At 48.1% G+C, this 15,797-nt stretch overlaps 2 protein-coding genes across 2 annotated transcripts; one reads left to right on the top strand and one right to left on the bottom strand.

Annotated features, from left to right (window-relative positions):
- The first annotated feature begins 1,234 nt into the window (after positions 1 to 1,234).
- On the top strand, positions 1,235 to 3,012 carry LOC109738624 (putative glutamine amidotransferase GAT1_2.1). Its single transcript, XM_020297717.4, has 2 exons — positions 1,235 to 1,584; positions 1,686 to 3,012. The coding sequence occupies exons 1-2, from the start codon at positions 1,497 to 1,499 to the stop codon at positions 2,918 to 2,920; spliced, it is 1,323 nt and encodes a 440-aa protein (XP_020153306.1). The 5' UTR covers positions 1,235 to 1,496; the 3' UTR covers positions 2,921 to 3,012.
- Positions 3,013 to 10,183: 7,171 nt separating this feature from the next.
- LOC109738623 (putative glutamine amidotransferase GAT1_2.1) lies at positions 10,184 to 11,876 on the bottom strand. Its single transcript, XM_020297716.3, has 2 exons — positions 11,661 to 11,876; positions 10,184 to 11,561 (listed from the first exon to the last, which is right to left on the bottom strand). The coding sequence occupies exons 1-2, from the start codon at positions 11,746 to 11,748 to the stop codon at positions 10,339 to 10,341; spliced, it is 1,311 nt and encodes a 436-aa protein (XP_020153305.1). The 5' UTR covers positions 11,749 to 11,876; the 3' UTR covers positions 10,184 to 10,338.
- Positions 11,877 to 15,797: the final 3,921 nt, after the last annotated feature.

Here is a 15,797-nt window from a genome sequence, read left to right as displayed (position 1 = left end):
ATAACGTTAGTCATGCTAGATTCTTGAAGCAAAAATGCTACGTCTGAACAAGTTCATGTCTTATATTGCCAAAACAAAATTGAAATAGACGAATGATCACCAAAACAGCATGGCGATTTCTCACAAATTAAGGGTTGCTTCTAATGGGTCGATAAGAATGTCTCAAATATTCCAGAGGAAGGATATTTCCAATTTGCTCTAACTTGGAAACCATTAAACAAGTAAAAACACATGCATCTTGTACAATTTATTATGAGCATTTGCCCAATTTCATTTTTCTCTTCTATTTATAAGTACCGAAAAATAACATTCGTTTGAGGGAAGTAATATGGATCGGATGGAGTAGCATTTTCTCGTCCACATTATCCTTCATTCAACCTTAGGTACTTCTCCTCCTTTTCTTCATTTTGATTTTTTCGCTCATATCTCTGGTTTAAAAAAATGTTTCCCCTCTGAAAACTGTCTTAATTGCCACACCGTCTATTGACTTATCATTTTTTCCTTTGGTAGGCCAATAAGTGCTTACCAAATAAAATCCTAAAACTTATTTTGGCAGGTAAATCACATGCAAAAATTTATTTGGCAAACACTTATTTACATAATCATATTAATATGGGCAGGTAAATAATGGGCTAACATGTTAAAATATTTATACCTTGTTGCAATGCATTGGCGATTATCTATTTAACTATCAGAATTTTGGAAACATAGCCATTGTCTTCGGCCCAGTGGTGATGGAGGTTGAGTAGAGGATGGTGCGAGCTGTAGTAGCTGTTTTTTTTTATTCTTCCGGAAAAACTTTTAACCTATTCATCATGTGTCGTGGCAGTAAAAATATATCAGAAACAACAAAAATTACATCCAGATCCGTAGAACACCTAGCGACGACTATAAGCACTGAAGGAGCGTATACAAACTCAAAGTTCATCTAATCCAAATAGAGCCCAAAGTTGACATGGCTTTCTGTCAGATTAAATAAATAAATAGTATGATTTTTATGTCATTGTGGGATGAAGACTGAAGAGATTAGAGCAATACGTAGCATATGCTGTGCTGGACTGCTGGATATGCGTCAATCACGAGTGCTGGCCAGCTAGAGTGTATTTTCAATGAGAAAAAGAAAAAAACTTACTTTTGGGTGTACGTAGCAATACCACACTTGGTCCCTTTGACCTCTGGTGTCTGCACGCGGCGGCTAGACGGTGTTGCACTGCACACAGAGGTCGTTAATGACGTGGGCGCAAGTTTCCTCGTCCTGACGCGCATGGTAATACGCTCCAGTTTTGGCACTAAATAATATTTTACTCAGAGCAAGGATGATTTCGTGATAAGATTGCTGCATCAGCTACTGCCCCCGATTGCCTCCTATAAATACGTCGATCCAGATACATCTTCCTCACAGAAATCCAAGAAAACCAACAAGATCACCGACCCACCATTGATCTCCAACCTTCTGGTTGAGAATTTCGAGGCAAGAGGAGGTAGCTAGCCTAGCCATGTCTCCCTCCCCTGATGTGATCCTCCCCCGTGTGCTCATCGTCTCCCGCCGCACCGTCCGCAAGAACAAGTTCGTCGACTTCGTCGGTGAGTTTCTTGTTCATCACTTTATCCATTGTTAGAAATTAAAGGTGTTGTCTTCGTTGGAAGAATGCTGCAATTTCTAACGTTTCCATGGATGGATGCAGGGGAGTACCACCTGGACCTGGTGGTGGGCTACGGCGCGGTGCCGGTCATCGTGCCGCGGGTCGCCGGCGTGCACGCCATGCTCGACTCCTTCGAGCCCATCCACGGCGTGCTCCTCTGCGAGGGCGAGGACATCGACCCCTCCCTCTACGACGCCGGCGGCGACGGCGACGGTGAAGGCGACGCGCTCTCGCAGGAGCAGCTCGAGGCCGTGAGGAGCCTCCACCCGAGCGACGCCGCCGTGGACCACGAGAAGGACTCCATCGAGCTCCTCCTCGCGCGCCGCTGCCTCGAGCGCAGCGTCCCGTTCCTCGGCATCTGCCGCGGCTCGCAGGTGCTCAACGTCGCCTGCGGCGGCTCGCTCTACCAGGACGTCGAGCACGAGCTCCACCCCCAGAACGACGCCGCCGTCTGCCACATGGACTACGCCAACTACGACGGGCACCGGCACCTGGTGCGCGTGCTCCACGGCACGCCGCTGCACGACTGGTTCGCCGAGTCGCTGCTCGACGGCGATCAGCTGATGGTGAACAGCTATCATCACCAGGGCGTGCGGCGGCTGGCCGATCGGTTCGTGCCGATGGCGCATGCGCCGGACGGCCTGATCGAAGGGTTCTACGACCCCGACGCGTACAACCCCGGCGACGGCAAGTTCATCATGGGGCTGCAGTTCCACCCGGAGCGCATGCGCAAGGAGGGCTCCGACGAGTTCGACTTTCCGGGCTGCGCCAAGGCCTACCAGGAGTTCGTCCGCGCGGTCGTGGCATACCAGGGGAAGCTGGCCGCCGCGCAAGCTCATGCGCACGTCCAGAGCGCGGTCACCACGCCAGCCGAACTGAACAGGGAAATGGATAAGCAGCGCAAGGTCATCGTCCGGAGCCTCTCGCTCGCCAAGAACATGCACGTCTTCGGCAACAACACCGGCGTGCAACAGACGGCGGAGCACCGGGACGGGGACCTTGACGCCGGCGCGGAGTTCCTGGAGTCGAAGACGGCGCTGAGCGTGCAGCAGGAGAAGCGGCTGAAGCAGATGGGCGCGACGGTGAGGAACGCGTCGGGGTACATGAACAGGCTCAAGGTGAGCGAGGAGCGGGAGGCGGCGGCGCGGGCGCTCATGGCCAAGATGTCGGTCGCCCAGCTCGCCAGCCTCGCCGCCTTCTACCGCGCCATGGGCAACGTCTGCTCCGAGGTGCTCGACGCCAAGCTCCAGCCGCCGTCTCCAACCCTGCACGAGTGACCTGTGAACCTGGCCGGAAATGCTTGCTTGTTTCATCAGAAATTCAAATGTTGCAAGACATCCTGAATTAATTAAACCGTGATGTTGATGCATGTAGTAACTCGGGAAGTGTTAGTTGACTTTGTTTCAGTGTCCGTACAAGGCATCTAGCCGCTGACTTTGATGAGCTCAAAGGAAAGACGGAGAGAGTAAGTAGTGTAGATCGTTCGTAATTGAGGTGTCAATCTGATCCGGTGGTCATCCCCTCGTATACAATACACCAAATACATATACTACAATGAAACACCATTTCTCAACGAATCTAACAATATTGATTTGGCATTATGAGCGTTGATACATTTCTCTATAAGTTTGGTTAAAGTAAAGACAGTTTAACTTGGACAAAATTTATATGCAAAACAGGTGTTGACTTCATCAATTGGACGCCTAGCATTTTTTTTAGCAAGCTCCGTTCTCAAACCACTACTGGCTAGTAGTAGTAAGTAACATTCAGTTGGACAAAACAAAAACTTATCGCCGCATCTGCATGACGCCAGAAAAAGAGTAGTATAGCAAAGTTTTTGGTCACATGGGAAGCGCCAAAGGCACAGCTGATGGCCACGGACGGTCTAGGAGCTTCATTCAAGGTAGTTGCCAACTAACTTGGGAAGAGAACTGCTACTGGCACCCTGATGTGCCGGGGAAAATGCACCAACGAACGAAATGGTGGCATGCATGCATGGCCAACAGGTTGCAGCTCTGCCGCAACACTTGGCCAGCAGGCGGAGGCAAGATACATATCGCTACTCTAGATCAGTGCGATAACTATGGTGCAGCCCAGGGTAGAGTAGGCAGCACTTCTTTTTTGACCAAAACGTAGGCAGCACTTGCACGGCGCTACTGGTTTTATGTTAGGATGGGAATGGGCCGGACCACAGCGTTGGTCCTTGTTGGCCTCTCTCTCTATTCTCTACTATATAGGGGGGACATGGAGCATTGGAGACGGCCCAATAGTCCATCCAGTTGGACCCATTTTAATACTCCCTCTGTCCCAGTGTAGTGTCAAAAACGTTCTTATATTATGGAACGGATGGAGTACTAGATAGCACAAGAATAAGTAGCAAACAAAAAACAAGAATAAGTGGCATTTACAAAACAACGTTATTTCTAGCATCATTTAGTTGTTGGGATTTTTAGTAAGTTAGGATATTAAGAATTTATTGTTCAAAGAATATGCCCCTCGATTTCTATTTGTACCATGAATTGTTCGCATCATAAGGTAGCATATTTGCAACTTTGAAACTAAAACAGTCTTGGTCAATAGTTTGAAGTTTTCATATAAGCACATGGGTCACAACCTTGCAAAGGCATGTGCATTGTAACGGCAGACTATATCCTTAGGCAACTGAATTTGGGTTGACCCTTTTGTCCGGGTGGGCCGCTGGTGACCGGCTCCTTTGATCCAATCTTACATTCTTAAGAAGTTGCTCCACACTACAAGTCATTCTTTCAACATGCAGATAGTCCACCTCAGCATGCATGACATCTCATCGTTCAGTTACAAATAGCTATCTGCTTTCATCATTTTTCTCTCTCCTGAAACATCTGTTCGAGACTTCCCGTCTTCTCCACGGCAGCACCTCTAACCTTCCCCATGGTAATTACTCTCCCGCCCATTAATTTCCCTCTTCCTATTTACCGTTTCCACCAAATCTTATTCCTCAGCCTATCATATATTGTTTCCATAATCTTCTCCACGGTAATTACACATCCACCTATTATTGATTTCCTTCTTCCTTTTCACCTTCTCCATCAAATATTATTCATCAACCTCCGTTTAATATTTTTCCAGTAATAAGGAAGGAAAAAGATCGATCCAGGGGTAATCGACGAAGGTGCTATATATTGCAGGTCCCCGGTCGGTCCGGCCTCACCAAGAAAAGGTGCCGGAGGAGTAGCCCGTCTATTTTCTCCCCCGTCCCTCCCGCTTCCGTCACTGCCTCACATGCCCACGGTTCCTGGAGACAGCGGCGGTCGAGCACCCTTCACCCCCTCCCGTATTAACAGGTTGCGGTGGCTCAGCGGGCCGGCGGCTACTTCAGCGCAAGCTGGAGGCAGCAACGGGTGAGGCAGCAAGGCGGCGACCAGGGATCAGATGGCAAGCCAGAGACAATGATGAGCGAGGCGGCGACCAGGTTCCAGGCAACACCATGTCAATCTTCAGCTCTTCACCAGTTCTGATGTAGTGCTTCTCACTTTCAGTCAACTTTGTTCCAATAAACCTTTTTCCTACTGAAGATCCTCTGTTTTCCTATTGAAGATCCCTTATTTTTCTGATGAAAATGCTTTCCTGCTAAATGGCTTAGGGATTGCTATTGCCCGCGATAGCGGCTGTTGTGTTTGAGATGAGCTGCCGCGAAATGAAATCTCCCGTTATAAAAAAACGTTGTTGTCGACACATCAGAGTTGTTGCTGTTATTGCGCTATAAGTGGAGCTGCGCCATTCTTTCTAGGGAAGGAGGGATTGATGCACTGAAGAGCAGATGAAGACAGTGAAAAGCAGGACAAGGGATGCAAGAGGAAGGAGTAGGTCGTCGTCAAGGGATCACGCCCATGGCTGCTACGCAGCAGTGCACGCGGCAATGATGGTCGCCATGGTTGGAGGGCAACCAATGGCCATACCATAAAAGCACGCTGATCCCTGCCCGGGTGTATACATGTATCCATCTATTGTGCGGCGGGATGAACTCTATTGCTAGCCCCCTTTCACTCGCTCACCGCAGCATCAACGCATCTTCATATGTTAGTCTGCTTTTCATTGACATTATTCCTTCTGCATGCAACGTGAGTATGCAGACTGATTAAGGGCAAGAATCAAACAAAGGGTTGTGCGTGTGTTGAATTATACCGATCTCTCCTATTTTGTTTCACTAAATTAGCAACTAATGTACTCCTGTTTTGGTTCAATAAATTAGCAACTAATGTACTATGTATTATATTGTGCAAATTTATTTTAGCACCATTTATCCAAGCTTGCTACATTGCCTATTAGATACTTAAGAAATGTCTCAGCTACCTAAAAAAATTGAATGAAGAATTGTTACTCCATTTTATTTCTAGAATATTTTCGAGTTAGCCACCGCGGCTCGCGAGAGTGAATCTGGCTGGCATAATTGACTACGAGTAATCTAATTTGTCAACAATTCTCAGAACTTGAACAATCTCTGCCCTCCAAGTTCATTCTGCACCTACTAATTATTGATTCTGCGTGAACTGATAGGGTATTGACAATACCTCTATTAATGATTATTCTCTCCACAACTTTCCTTTTTTAATCAGTGCTGCAACCCTAATTAACGAACAACATTAGTCTTCACCCGAGGATGACATTCTAGATCGGCCCACACAAAAAATGACGCCAAAATCATGGAACGATGTTAGGGAAATACTTAGTTTGTTTGGCTGACCAAGTTCACATACATATAATGGTGAAATGCAAATATCAAGAATACTATGAAACATCGTCCAAAAAAGGAATACTATGAAAAAACCACAACAATATATTATCCAGTTACACATTTTCAACTAATTTCCGGGAAGGCACCGATCGTAATAGCAATTCAACTTTTAATCTGAACTTTAGAAAGAATGGATTCAGGTCTAACTCTCTCGGATGGTATCATGTTTACATTTAAACATTGAATTATTCATGAAAAAATGCAAACTATAATCTTAGTACAGTATCCATATTTTGCCTTGCATCTGTCATATTAATTGAACAACTCTTCTTCACTACACAAATATTGATCAAATATATTTCTATGAATTCCCGCAGCTACGCGCGGGGTATTAGCTAGTTTTTAATGAAGTCAACCCAAAAGACCCATCGGCCATGAAATCATGGCAGGACCAATGTCCCAACGGTAACATTGGCATATTCCCATCGTGAGTTTCATTCACTTGTGGAGATAGAAGAATATGGTTCAAAAAGTCACTCGTGCACGAGCTCTAATGAGCCTTATATTTTGAAAAGTGCCAAAATGACAGGGGATAGTTGAGGGTGATCAATAATGCTAAATCTCAGTCGACTGAGACTTTTTAAGGCTCAGTCGATGCTATATTCATAAGATTTTACATTAAGATACGTGCAATTTTCTTCTTCAGTTTTTTCCTTTTTATTTTTAGATTTTACTCCTTCCGTCCCATAATATTAGAGTGTTTTTTACATTATCTAGTGTCAAAAACACTCTTATATTATGAGACAGAAGGAGTACGTCACTTGGCTGCGAGGGGAACGGAAAACGAACACTTTTTGCTAGCAGTTTGAGTTGCGACACGAGATCAAACGGTGACAATGTTTACAAGAAAATAACTTTCTCTGAAGAAATTGTCATATTGTTCAGAAGAAACTGCCAGCAAAAACTTTCCCAAATGCCACCCCTCCGAGCGAACGTTCGCTGGCTATTGGCATCCGAAAGAATCCCCTAGAATGACTTCCAAGGCCAAAACTCTTCAACTCTTTCGGATGGGAATATGGAATCCGTTAGAGTAGCTCTTAGACTTCACCGAAACTAGCCCAAAATGGACTTCGACAAAACTACTGTTGCGAATCATAAGTTAAGGCATGTAACAAAATTTTCCTGCTTGACATCTTCCCTTTCCTAACGTTTCCTGAGATGTGCCATTTCCTACCTTAAACATCTATCATGGTTACTGTTTCCATATACCTTCAGTAGTCGGAACAAGACTTGCCCTCTATAGTTATTACATTACGTATAACATTACCATGTACCCCCGGAACAAATCCACACGCCTACACAATCTGGTATTCGAACCACATCGATCCATGGCTGCACTGCCGGCGCAGGCGCCGGCGCCGACGCTGGGGGAGTCGCTGGCACACGAACCCCGTCACAAAATCTGGATGATGGCCGTCTCCGTGCAGATCGCGTGGCCTGCCTTCATCACGGCTTGTCTATACGGCTTGGTATCGTTACAGGGGCAGGGCTTTCGCTCCTTCTTCCGCGGCGCGCCGTGGCGGTTGCCTCTGGCGGTCTCCTGCGGCTTCTACTGGTCGCTGCTCTACCTCATCAGGTTCTACGCGGAGCTGTTCCTGCCGCGCACGCCGGTAGCAGCCGCCGACAAGCTCGTCAACGTAGGAAGCGGCATCGGCATAGGCATCACTGTCATAGTGATCCCCGTGCTGGGGTCCGGCCTCAAGGACGACCGCGTGCTGGCCGTGTGCACCACCGTATTCTGCGTCATCATCGTCGGCCTCGCCGCATTTTGGGTGTGGCTTGCTCGCACGTACCGTGGAGACGGCGACTCGTCGGAGGAGCCTACTACGCCACCACCAGCAGAAGCACTAGAAGAAGGGCAGCAGCAACCTGTTCCACCAGGCCTACCTATCTAGATATTCACTCATCCCGTTTGATTTGATCAGACTACCTGCATACAAAGTGTTTATTTGTTTTTTTAGGGAAACAAAGTGTTTATTTGTTGGGAACACAGTGCAAACGTAGACGCTCATCCCTATCAATGCACACACGCACATCCTACCCCTATAAGCATTTTCGAGAGATTGAGCCGGCACATCATATTAGGATTGACGAAGTCGTCACAGGCGCCTTTGTAGTCCGATGGGAACGTATCATCCCACTGAACACACATTGATGGAACGTCTGAAATAAATTCAGAAAAAATGCAAACCCTGGTGTTAAGTCTAGAAGGCCTGAAATAAATCCAGAAAATGCGAACACTGGTGTCAAGTCTAGGCCTTGAACTCTAATAGGCCGAGAATACCACGGTTCTCCTAACCATCCAACACAATATGTACGTTCAAGTGACGGTGCTCAGTCGTCATCTTAAATGTGGACACGTAAGTGTTGAGCCAGTTTGATCATTTCCTAGGTCGTTATTTTAAAAAAACGTCTTCTCCACACACAAAGAGAAAAAAAGGAGATAAGAAACTATATCTAGCTAGTTTGGCTCTATTCTGTAGAGAAGATGCAGCGGATTAGTGGACACAGAGTATCTAGTCCCGAGTTATGCTCCTAATGAACAGTAAAATTGGTATAAATACTAAAAATAAAAAATTCTGAATCTTTTTGGGTTCGAACTTTGACAAATGTTCTTGGTGCTTCCAAATTTTCATCCCGACATAACATTCATGGAAGTCGTGGTAAAAGAAAAATCGACACTCCAAAAATGCTATTTTTGAAAGCATTTGGAGTGTTATTTTCGTTTTTTGCCATGACTTTCACGAATGTTATTTCCAGGTTAAAATTTGCACCAATTTTTTTTTCAATTATTCGGATTTTTTTTCATTTTTTGGCATTTACTGTTCACCCCGAGCTCAAATAAGCTCGGGAATAGAACGGGACTTCGCAAATTAGTGGCTCTGGTAGTTGTGATTTCAACCGAACCATACAAAGGAGGGTTGTTTCGTTTTTTTCGGTTTCTTATTTTTGTTTCTACCCTTGGCTTGCTCACGGCAAATGAATAGGATTGATGGGCTTTTTAGGAAATGAAATTGAACCCCATGATTCTGCATGAACCGTCCAGTTCACCAGTTTTTTAGAAAAAATCCCTTGGTTCGTCCGATTATTTCCATTTCAATTGCTCGAAAGATCTCCAAGGTTTAAAGAACCGCTGTGGTCGATGGTTCCGTTTTTTCCGTTCGGACCGCTGGAACGGGTTTTTTTTTCGGTCTGATCACCGGGCCAGTTCTGCTACACATCAGGGTGGCACTAGCAGTTCTCTGTCCAAGTTAGTTGGCAACCACCTTGAATGAGGCTCCTAGACAGTCCGTGTCCGTCCACTCGGTGTGGCTTCGGCACTTACCATGTGACCAACAACTTCGCTACTCCTTTTCTGGCACAAGTCTCCAACAATCGAGGGGCAGTTTTGTTTTATCCAACTGAGTATTGCTAGTGGTTTAAGAACGGAGCATGACAAAAATGTTGTTTTGTCCAAGTGAATGCCAAAAAATGCTAGCCGTCCAATTGATGAGTTGAACACATGTGCTTGTTATCATCTTCCATCTGTTCTGGTTAATTTGAGGAAGAAACTACAGTACACAAGATAGGTACCAGGTTAAGATCAGAAAGACACTTCAAGACTGAAGTACTACTTACTACTCCCTCCGTCCCATAATATAAGAGCGTTTGTAGTTTCTCGCTTCGTTTTTCCTGTGATTACGAGGTCACGATAGAGCTCATGAAAGTCAAGCGAGCCGGGCGCCTTAGCATGCATTGTGTTGTACTACGTATGGACACACAAACAAAGTCAACAAACACTTCTCGAGTAAGTGTAACATCAACATCATGGGACACGGGTTAATTAATTCAAAGATGCCAATGCCATGCAGCATTTGGATTTCTGATGAACTAGCAAGCATTTCCGGCCAGGTTCACAGAGAGAGACAGAGCACAGGTAGATCACTCGTGCAGGGTTGGAGACGGCGGCTGGAGCTTGGCGTCGAGCACCTCGGAGCAGACGTTGCCCATGGCGCGGTAGAAGGCGGCGAGGCTGGCAAGCTGGGCGACCGACATCTTCGCCATGAGCGCCCGCGCCGCCGCCTCCCGCTCCTCGCTCACCTTGAGCCTGTTCATGTACGCTGACGCGTTCCTCACCGTTGCGCCCATCTGCTTCAGCCGCTTCTCCTGCTGCACGCTCAGCGCCGTCTTCGACTCCAGGAACTCCGCGCCGGCGTCAAGGTCCCCGTCCCGGTGCTCCGCCGGATGCTGCGCGCCGGTGTTGTCGCTGGAGGCGTGCATGTTCTTGGCGAGCGAGAAGCTCCAGCCGATCACCTTGCGCTGCTTCTCTACTTCCCGGTTCAGTTTGGGCGACGTGGTGACCGCGCTCCGGCCGTGCACGTGCGCTGCGGCCAGTTTCGCCTGGTATGCCACGACCGCGCGGACGAACTCCTGGTAGGCCTTGGCGCAGCCGGGGTAGTCGAACTCGTCGGAGCCCTCCTTGCGCATGCGCTCGGGATGGAATTGGAGCCCCATGAGGAACTTGCCTTCGCCGGGGTTGTACGCGTCGGGGTCGTAGAACCCTTCGACCAGGCCGTCCGGCGCATGCGCCATGGGCACGAACCGCTCCGCAAGGCGCCGCACGCCCTGGTGGTGGTAGCTGTTCACCATCAGCTGGTCACCGTCGAGCAGAGACTCCGCGAACCAGTCGTGCAGCGGCGTGCCGGGGAGCACACGCACCGGGTGCCGGTGGCCGTCGTAGTTGCGGTAGTCCATGTGGCAGACGGCGGCGTCGTTCTGGGGGTGGAGCTCTTGCTCGACGTCCTGGTAGAGCGAGCCGCCGCAGGCGACGTTGAGCACCTGCGAGCCGCGGCAGATGCCGAGGAACGGGACGTTGCGCTCTAGGCAGCGGCTCGCGAGGAGGAGCTCGATGGAGTCCTTCTCGTGGTCCACGGCGGCGTCGCTCGGGTGGAGGCGCCGCACGGCCTCGAGCTGTTGCGGCGAGAGCGCGTCGCTGGCCTCGTCGTCGCCGTCGTTGTAGAGGGAGGGGTCGATGTCCTCGCCCTCGCAGAGGAGCACGCCGTGGATGGGCTCGAAGGAGTCGAGCATGGCGTGCACGCCAGCGACCCGCGGCACGATGACCGGCACCGCGCCGTAGCCCACCACCAGGTCCAGGTGGTACTCCCCTGCATCCATCCATGCATGCAAATGTCAGCAATTGGAGCATTTTTCCAACGAATCCAACACTTTCCCAACATGGATGAAGTGATGAACAAGAAACTCACCGACGAAGTCGACGAACTTGTTCTTGCGGACGGTGCGGCGGGAGACGATGAGCACGCGGGGGAGGATCAGATCAGGGGAGGGAGACATGGCTAGGCTAGCTATCTCCTCTTGCCTCGGAATTCTCAACCAGAAGTGACTTCTTAACCGAAGGACTTTGTGGAGGTTGGAGATCAATGGTGTGTGTTCTTGTTGGGTTTGTGGGGAAGATGTATCTGGATGGAGGTATTTATAGAAGGCGACCAAGAGCGGTAGCTGATGGATCGATCTTATCACGAAATCAATTGGTCCCCAAATTGGAGCGTATTACCATGCGCGCGAGGAGGTAATTACCTTGCGCCGACGTCATTACCTACGACGTGTGTGGGCAACACCGTCTGGCCGCCGCGTGCGGACGGGGGTCAAAGGGCCCAAGCGCGATAATGCTACATGCACCCAAAAATAAGCATTTAAAAAATTACTCTAGCTTGTCAGCATTGCTGTTTGACGCATATCCAGCACTCCAGCGGAGCATATGCTACGGATTGCTCTAATCTCTTCAGTCTTCATTCCACAATGACATAAAAACCATACTACTTATTTATCTGCCAGAAAGCTATGTCAACTTCTGGCTCTGTTTGGATTAGATGCACTTTGAATTTGTGTTCGGGTCGCTCCAGGTCTTATAGTCGCTAGGTGTTCTATGTATTTGTATGTAATTTTTGTTGCTTCTGATATTTTTTTTGCACTATCATGACAGATGATGAATAGATTGAAAGTTTTCCTGGCAGAAAAGACACAGCTACTACAGCTCGCACCATCCTCTAGTCAGCCTCCGTCACCACTTGGCGCTTAAACAATGGCTATCTCTCCAAAATTGCGTTAGGTAAATAGATAATATCCAATGGGTTGCAACAGGGTACAAATATTCTAATATGTTAGGCCGTGATTTACCTGCCCATATTAATATGATTCTGTACATAAGTGTTTACCTTATAAATTTTTCTCTGTGATTTACTTGCCAAAATAAATTTTAAGATTTTATTTGGTAAGCTCTTATTGGCTTTATCAAAGGGAAAATTGATGAATTAATAGAAGGTGGGGCAATTAAGGCGGTTCTCGGAGGAAAAATAACTTTTGAAAAACCCAGAGATAGGAGCAAAAAAATCAAAACGGAGAAAAGGAGGATAGGTACCTAAGGTTGAACGAAGGATACTATGGATGAAAAAATGTTACTCCCTCCGATCCATATTATCTGTCCCTCAAACGGATGTTATTTCTAAGCATTTATAAGTAGAAGAGATTAATGAAATTGGGCACATGTGCATCATAAATTGTACAAGATGCATGTGTTTTGACTTGTTTCATGCTTTCAAAGTTATACCAAATTGAAAATATCCTTCATTTGGAATATTTGAGATATTTACTTTCATTTTCTGATAGAGCAAAATAGTCATGCATGGATGGTCTCCGACTAATATAACAAGTTTTATTTCTAACGAATATACTACTGGCAACTTACGCTTGTTCGAATCTTATTATAAACCCCGTAAGTAAACAGGCGTACGTTGTGTAAACACATGACAAACAAACCTTAATTTGTGCCAAACCACCATGCTGTGCTTTGGTGATCATTCATCTTTTTCACTTTTGTTTTGGCAGTAAGACATGAACTTATTCAAACCTAGTATGTTTGCTCGAAAATTCAAGCATGACTAAAGTAATCTTAGAGGCATGTGATCCTTGCTTCGCCACTTGATTTTGACAAATTAGCCTTATATTTAACTGGGTTTAATTCGATAAATTTTGTGAGTAGTGAGAGCAGATGCGAACGTGTTTGGTCGTTATCCTGGGTAGGCCGATGACACGCAGCTGATGTTACGTTCCAGCGTGCGTGCTCATCCTCGTCTTAAACGTGGATTGCGTCAGATGTTTAGCCAGTTCGGCCGTGTAATTGGCATGCAAGTCAAAGCTGCCGCTGTGCTACTAGCTAGCTGCAGTTTGGCTCTACGTTGCGAGAAAGGACAGGTTTCCGATCATAGTGGAGTACTACCAGGCGCAATTTATGCACGTGTTTAGAGGTATCTGTTGGCTTCAAATTTTTGCTGCACGTTTGTAAACATCTGTAGGAGTACGATTTTTTGCGTGTGAAATAATTGTATAATTTCGGTCACACGTGATCCGCTCTAGCTATTAATTGGTGAGAAAATTGATTCGCTTAATTAGTTCCTAGCCGTGCCTTTTCTTCTCAAAGGACATAGGCCCATGAGAATACGACAGCTCTGTCGGCCGAGGGTGATTAAGAAAGAACACGAGCAGTGAGGTGCGTTTGGGCAAAATATATGTTCATATGACGGGGAGGATCTGAGGCACAGAGTCTCTCGCGTGTGCCTTTTTTTTTGGCTTTTGATTTAAAAAAAAAATATGTTTTGGACGAAAAGTGCTAATTAAATTATGTTTTCATATTCGTGTTTCTCGTGACCAGCGATTTAAAATAAGATCTGTTTTGAATAAATTTTGATGAATTTTTTAAAAGTATGTTAAGTTTGAACTGTTGAAACGTAGTATGGCTGACCGATAAAAAACACTTATGTTATGCCTATGACCGACAAATAAAATTGCTTAAAGTTTTATCTCTGAAACTTGGTACAAGCAAGCGAGAAAATCGGAATTTTCTCATGCTTAAAACGTACTATGCTCTCGTGCGGGATCCAACTACTTCGCGAATCGAGCGGCCGGGCTGCCCCCCCCCTCCACCACCTAAGTGCTCCTGGGAATTTTCATTCATATGATTATATGTGCAATCATATGGAACCCCGTCCCCTTCTATCCTTCCCCCGGCCGCCGTCGGCAGCGGCGGGCCTCCTCGTCTCCCCACGCATGGGGCTTGGCGCGGGCCAAGCTCGCTGGGCCGGGACACCGCACTTGGGTAGGGCGCGACGGCGCGACGGATCTCCGCTCGGTGACGGCGCCTGACAGGCTCTGTGGCGTGGCGGGCTACTTGCTGGAGGAGCGCACCTCCTGGAGCCATGGCGTGGGGCTAGAGCATCGGATCTGGCACCTAGCTCAAGGTGGCGACGCGGGCCGGCTGCCGCTATATCTCGGTGGTAGTGGTGGCTGGTGGAGGTAGGCCGACGACCTTGGGTGTGGCTGCGTGGTGCTGGCATCCAATGGTGGTCAGGGCTCCGCGGCTCTCTACGGGCGCGTGGACGACGTTGGCGGACTCGATGGCGGCCGTGGTTGGTTATGGTGGGAGCTACTGTGGGCGTGGAGACTGCCTGATGTCCGGAGCTGCCGGTGCCCGGGCAGCTCCATGTCGTGATCTGGAATCGCCAGATCGAACGGGGTACTGGCTGTCGCCTCTCTCCTGAGGTGCTGCTAGCAGGTGGTCAGTGGCGTGGGCTCGGATGCGGGTGTGTGGTCGCCTGCCTTGTCAGGGCTGGCCTCAGTCCTGCTGCCTAGTTCGCAGTCGCTGGGCAGCTATGGTGGCAGTGCTACCCGGCAAAGGCCCCTTTCTTGCCGGCTTTGTTGTGGGACCCTGTGGGCTAGCGGGGAGGTGGTTGCTTCCCGACCTAGTGATGTTTTCTGCCTATTGTGGTGTCGCGGAGTTGTTCGAAGAGGAATGTCGGGGTGGCGGCCCCGGGTGGCGGGCTACTCGGTGGGTTCTCCGATGAGTCACCGGGTAGTGATGGTTGTTGCGTTTTTCGGTCGTGCGGATGGCAAGGAATGCGTCATAGGGAGGCTCTGGTGCTTTCTTTGTCACGGGTGAGGAGGTGCCCAGTTCTAGTTATGGAGTTCCTGGCTACACCGTGGTGAACGGCTTGGCGCCTGTTTGGCTGGTGGATGCAACTGGGTGAAAGCTCTGTGCTTCGGCACTGGCGACGATGACACCTATGGGTGTCGCTCTCCTCTTGAGGACGTTGTCGTACTTGCATCCCCTGGTAGCATTCCACGTGAAAATCTTGTTCCGTTTCATCGGAAGCGGTGATGGCGACGCATGGCGCCGTTCCCCCTCTTGAGGGCATTGCCAAGGGAGCCCAGGAGTTGGTGGTCGTTGCCTTAAAGCCTTTTTCGGAATAAATTTATTGCATGCATGTGATAGTTGTTTAAGAAACAACACTAGAGTGAAATATTTACTTGCAACGTGGGCACCTTTATTT

This window comes from Aegilops tauschii, chromosome 3 (assembly GCF_002575655.3).
Source record: "Aegilops tauschii subsp. strangulata cultivar AL8/78 chromosome 3, Aet v6.0, whole genome shotgun sequence".
NCBI classification, from domain to species: Eukaryota; Viridiplantae; Streptophyta; class Magnoliopsida; order Poales; family Poaceae; genus Aegilops; species Aegilops tauschii.
The sequence above is the reverse complement of the archived record's forward strand: the minus strand, read 5'-3'. Positions and strand labels throughout refer to the sequence as shown.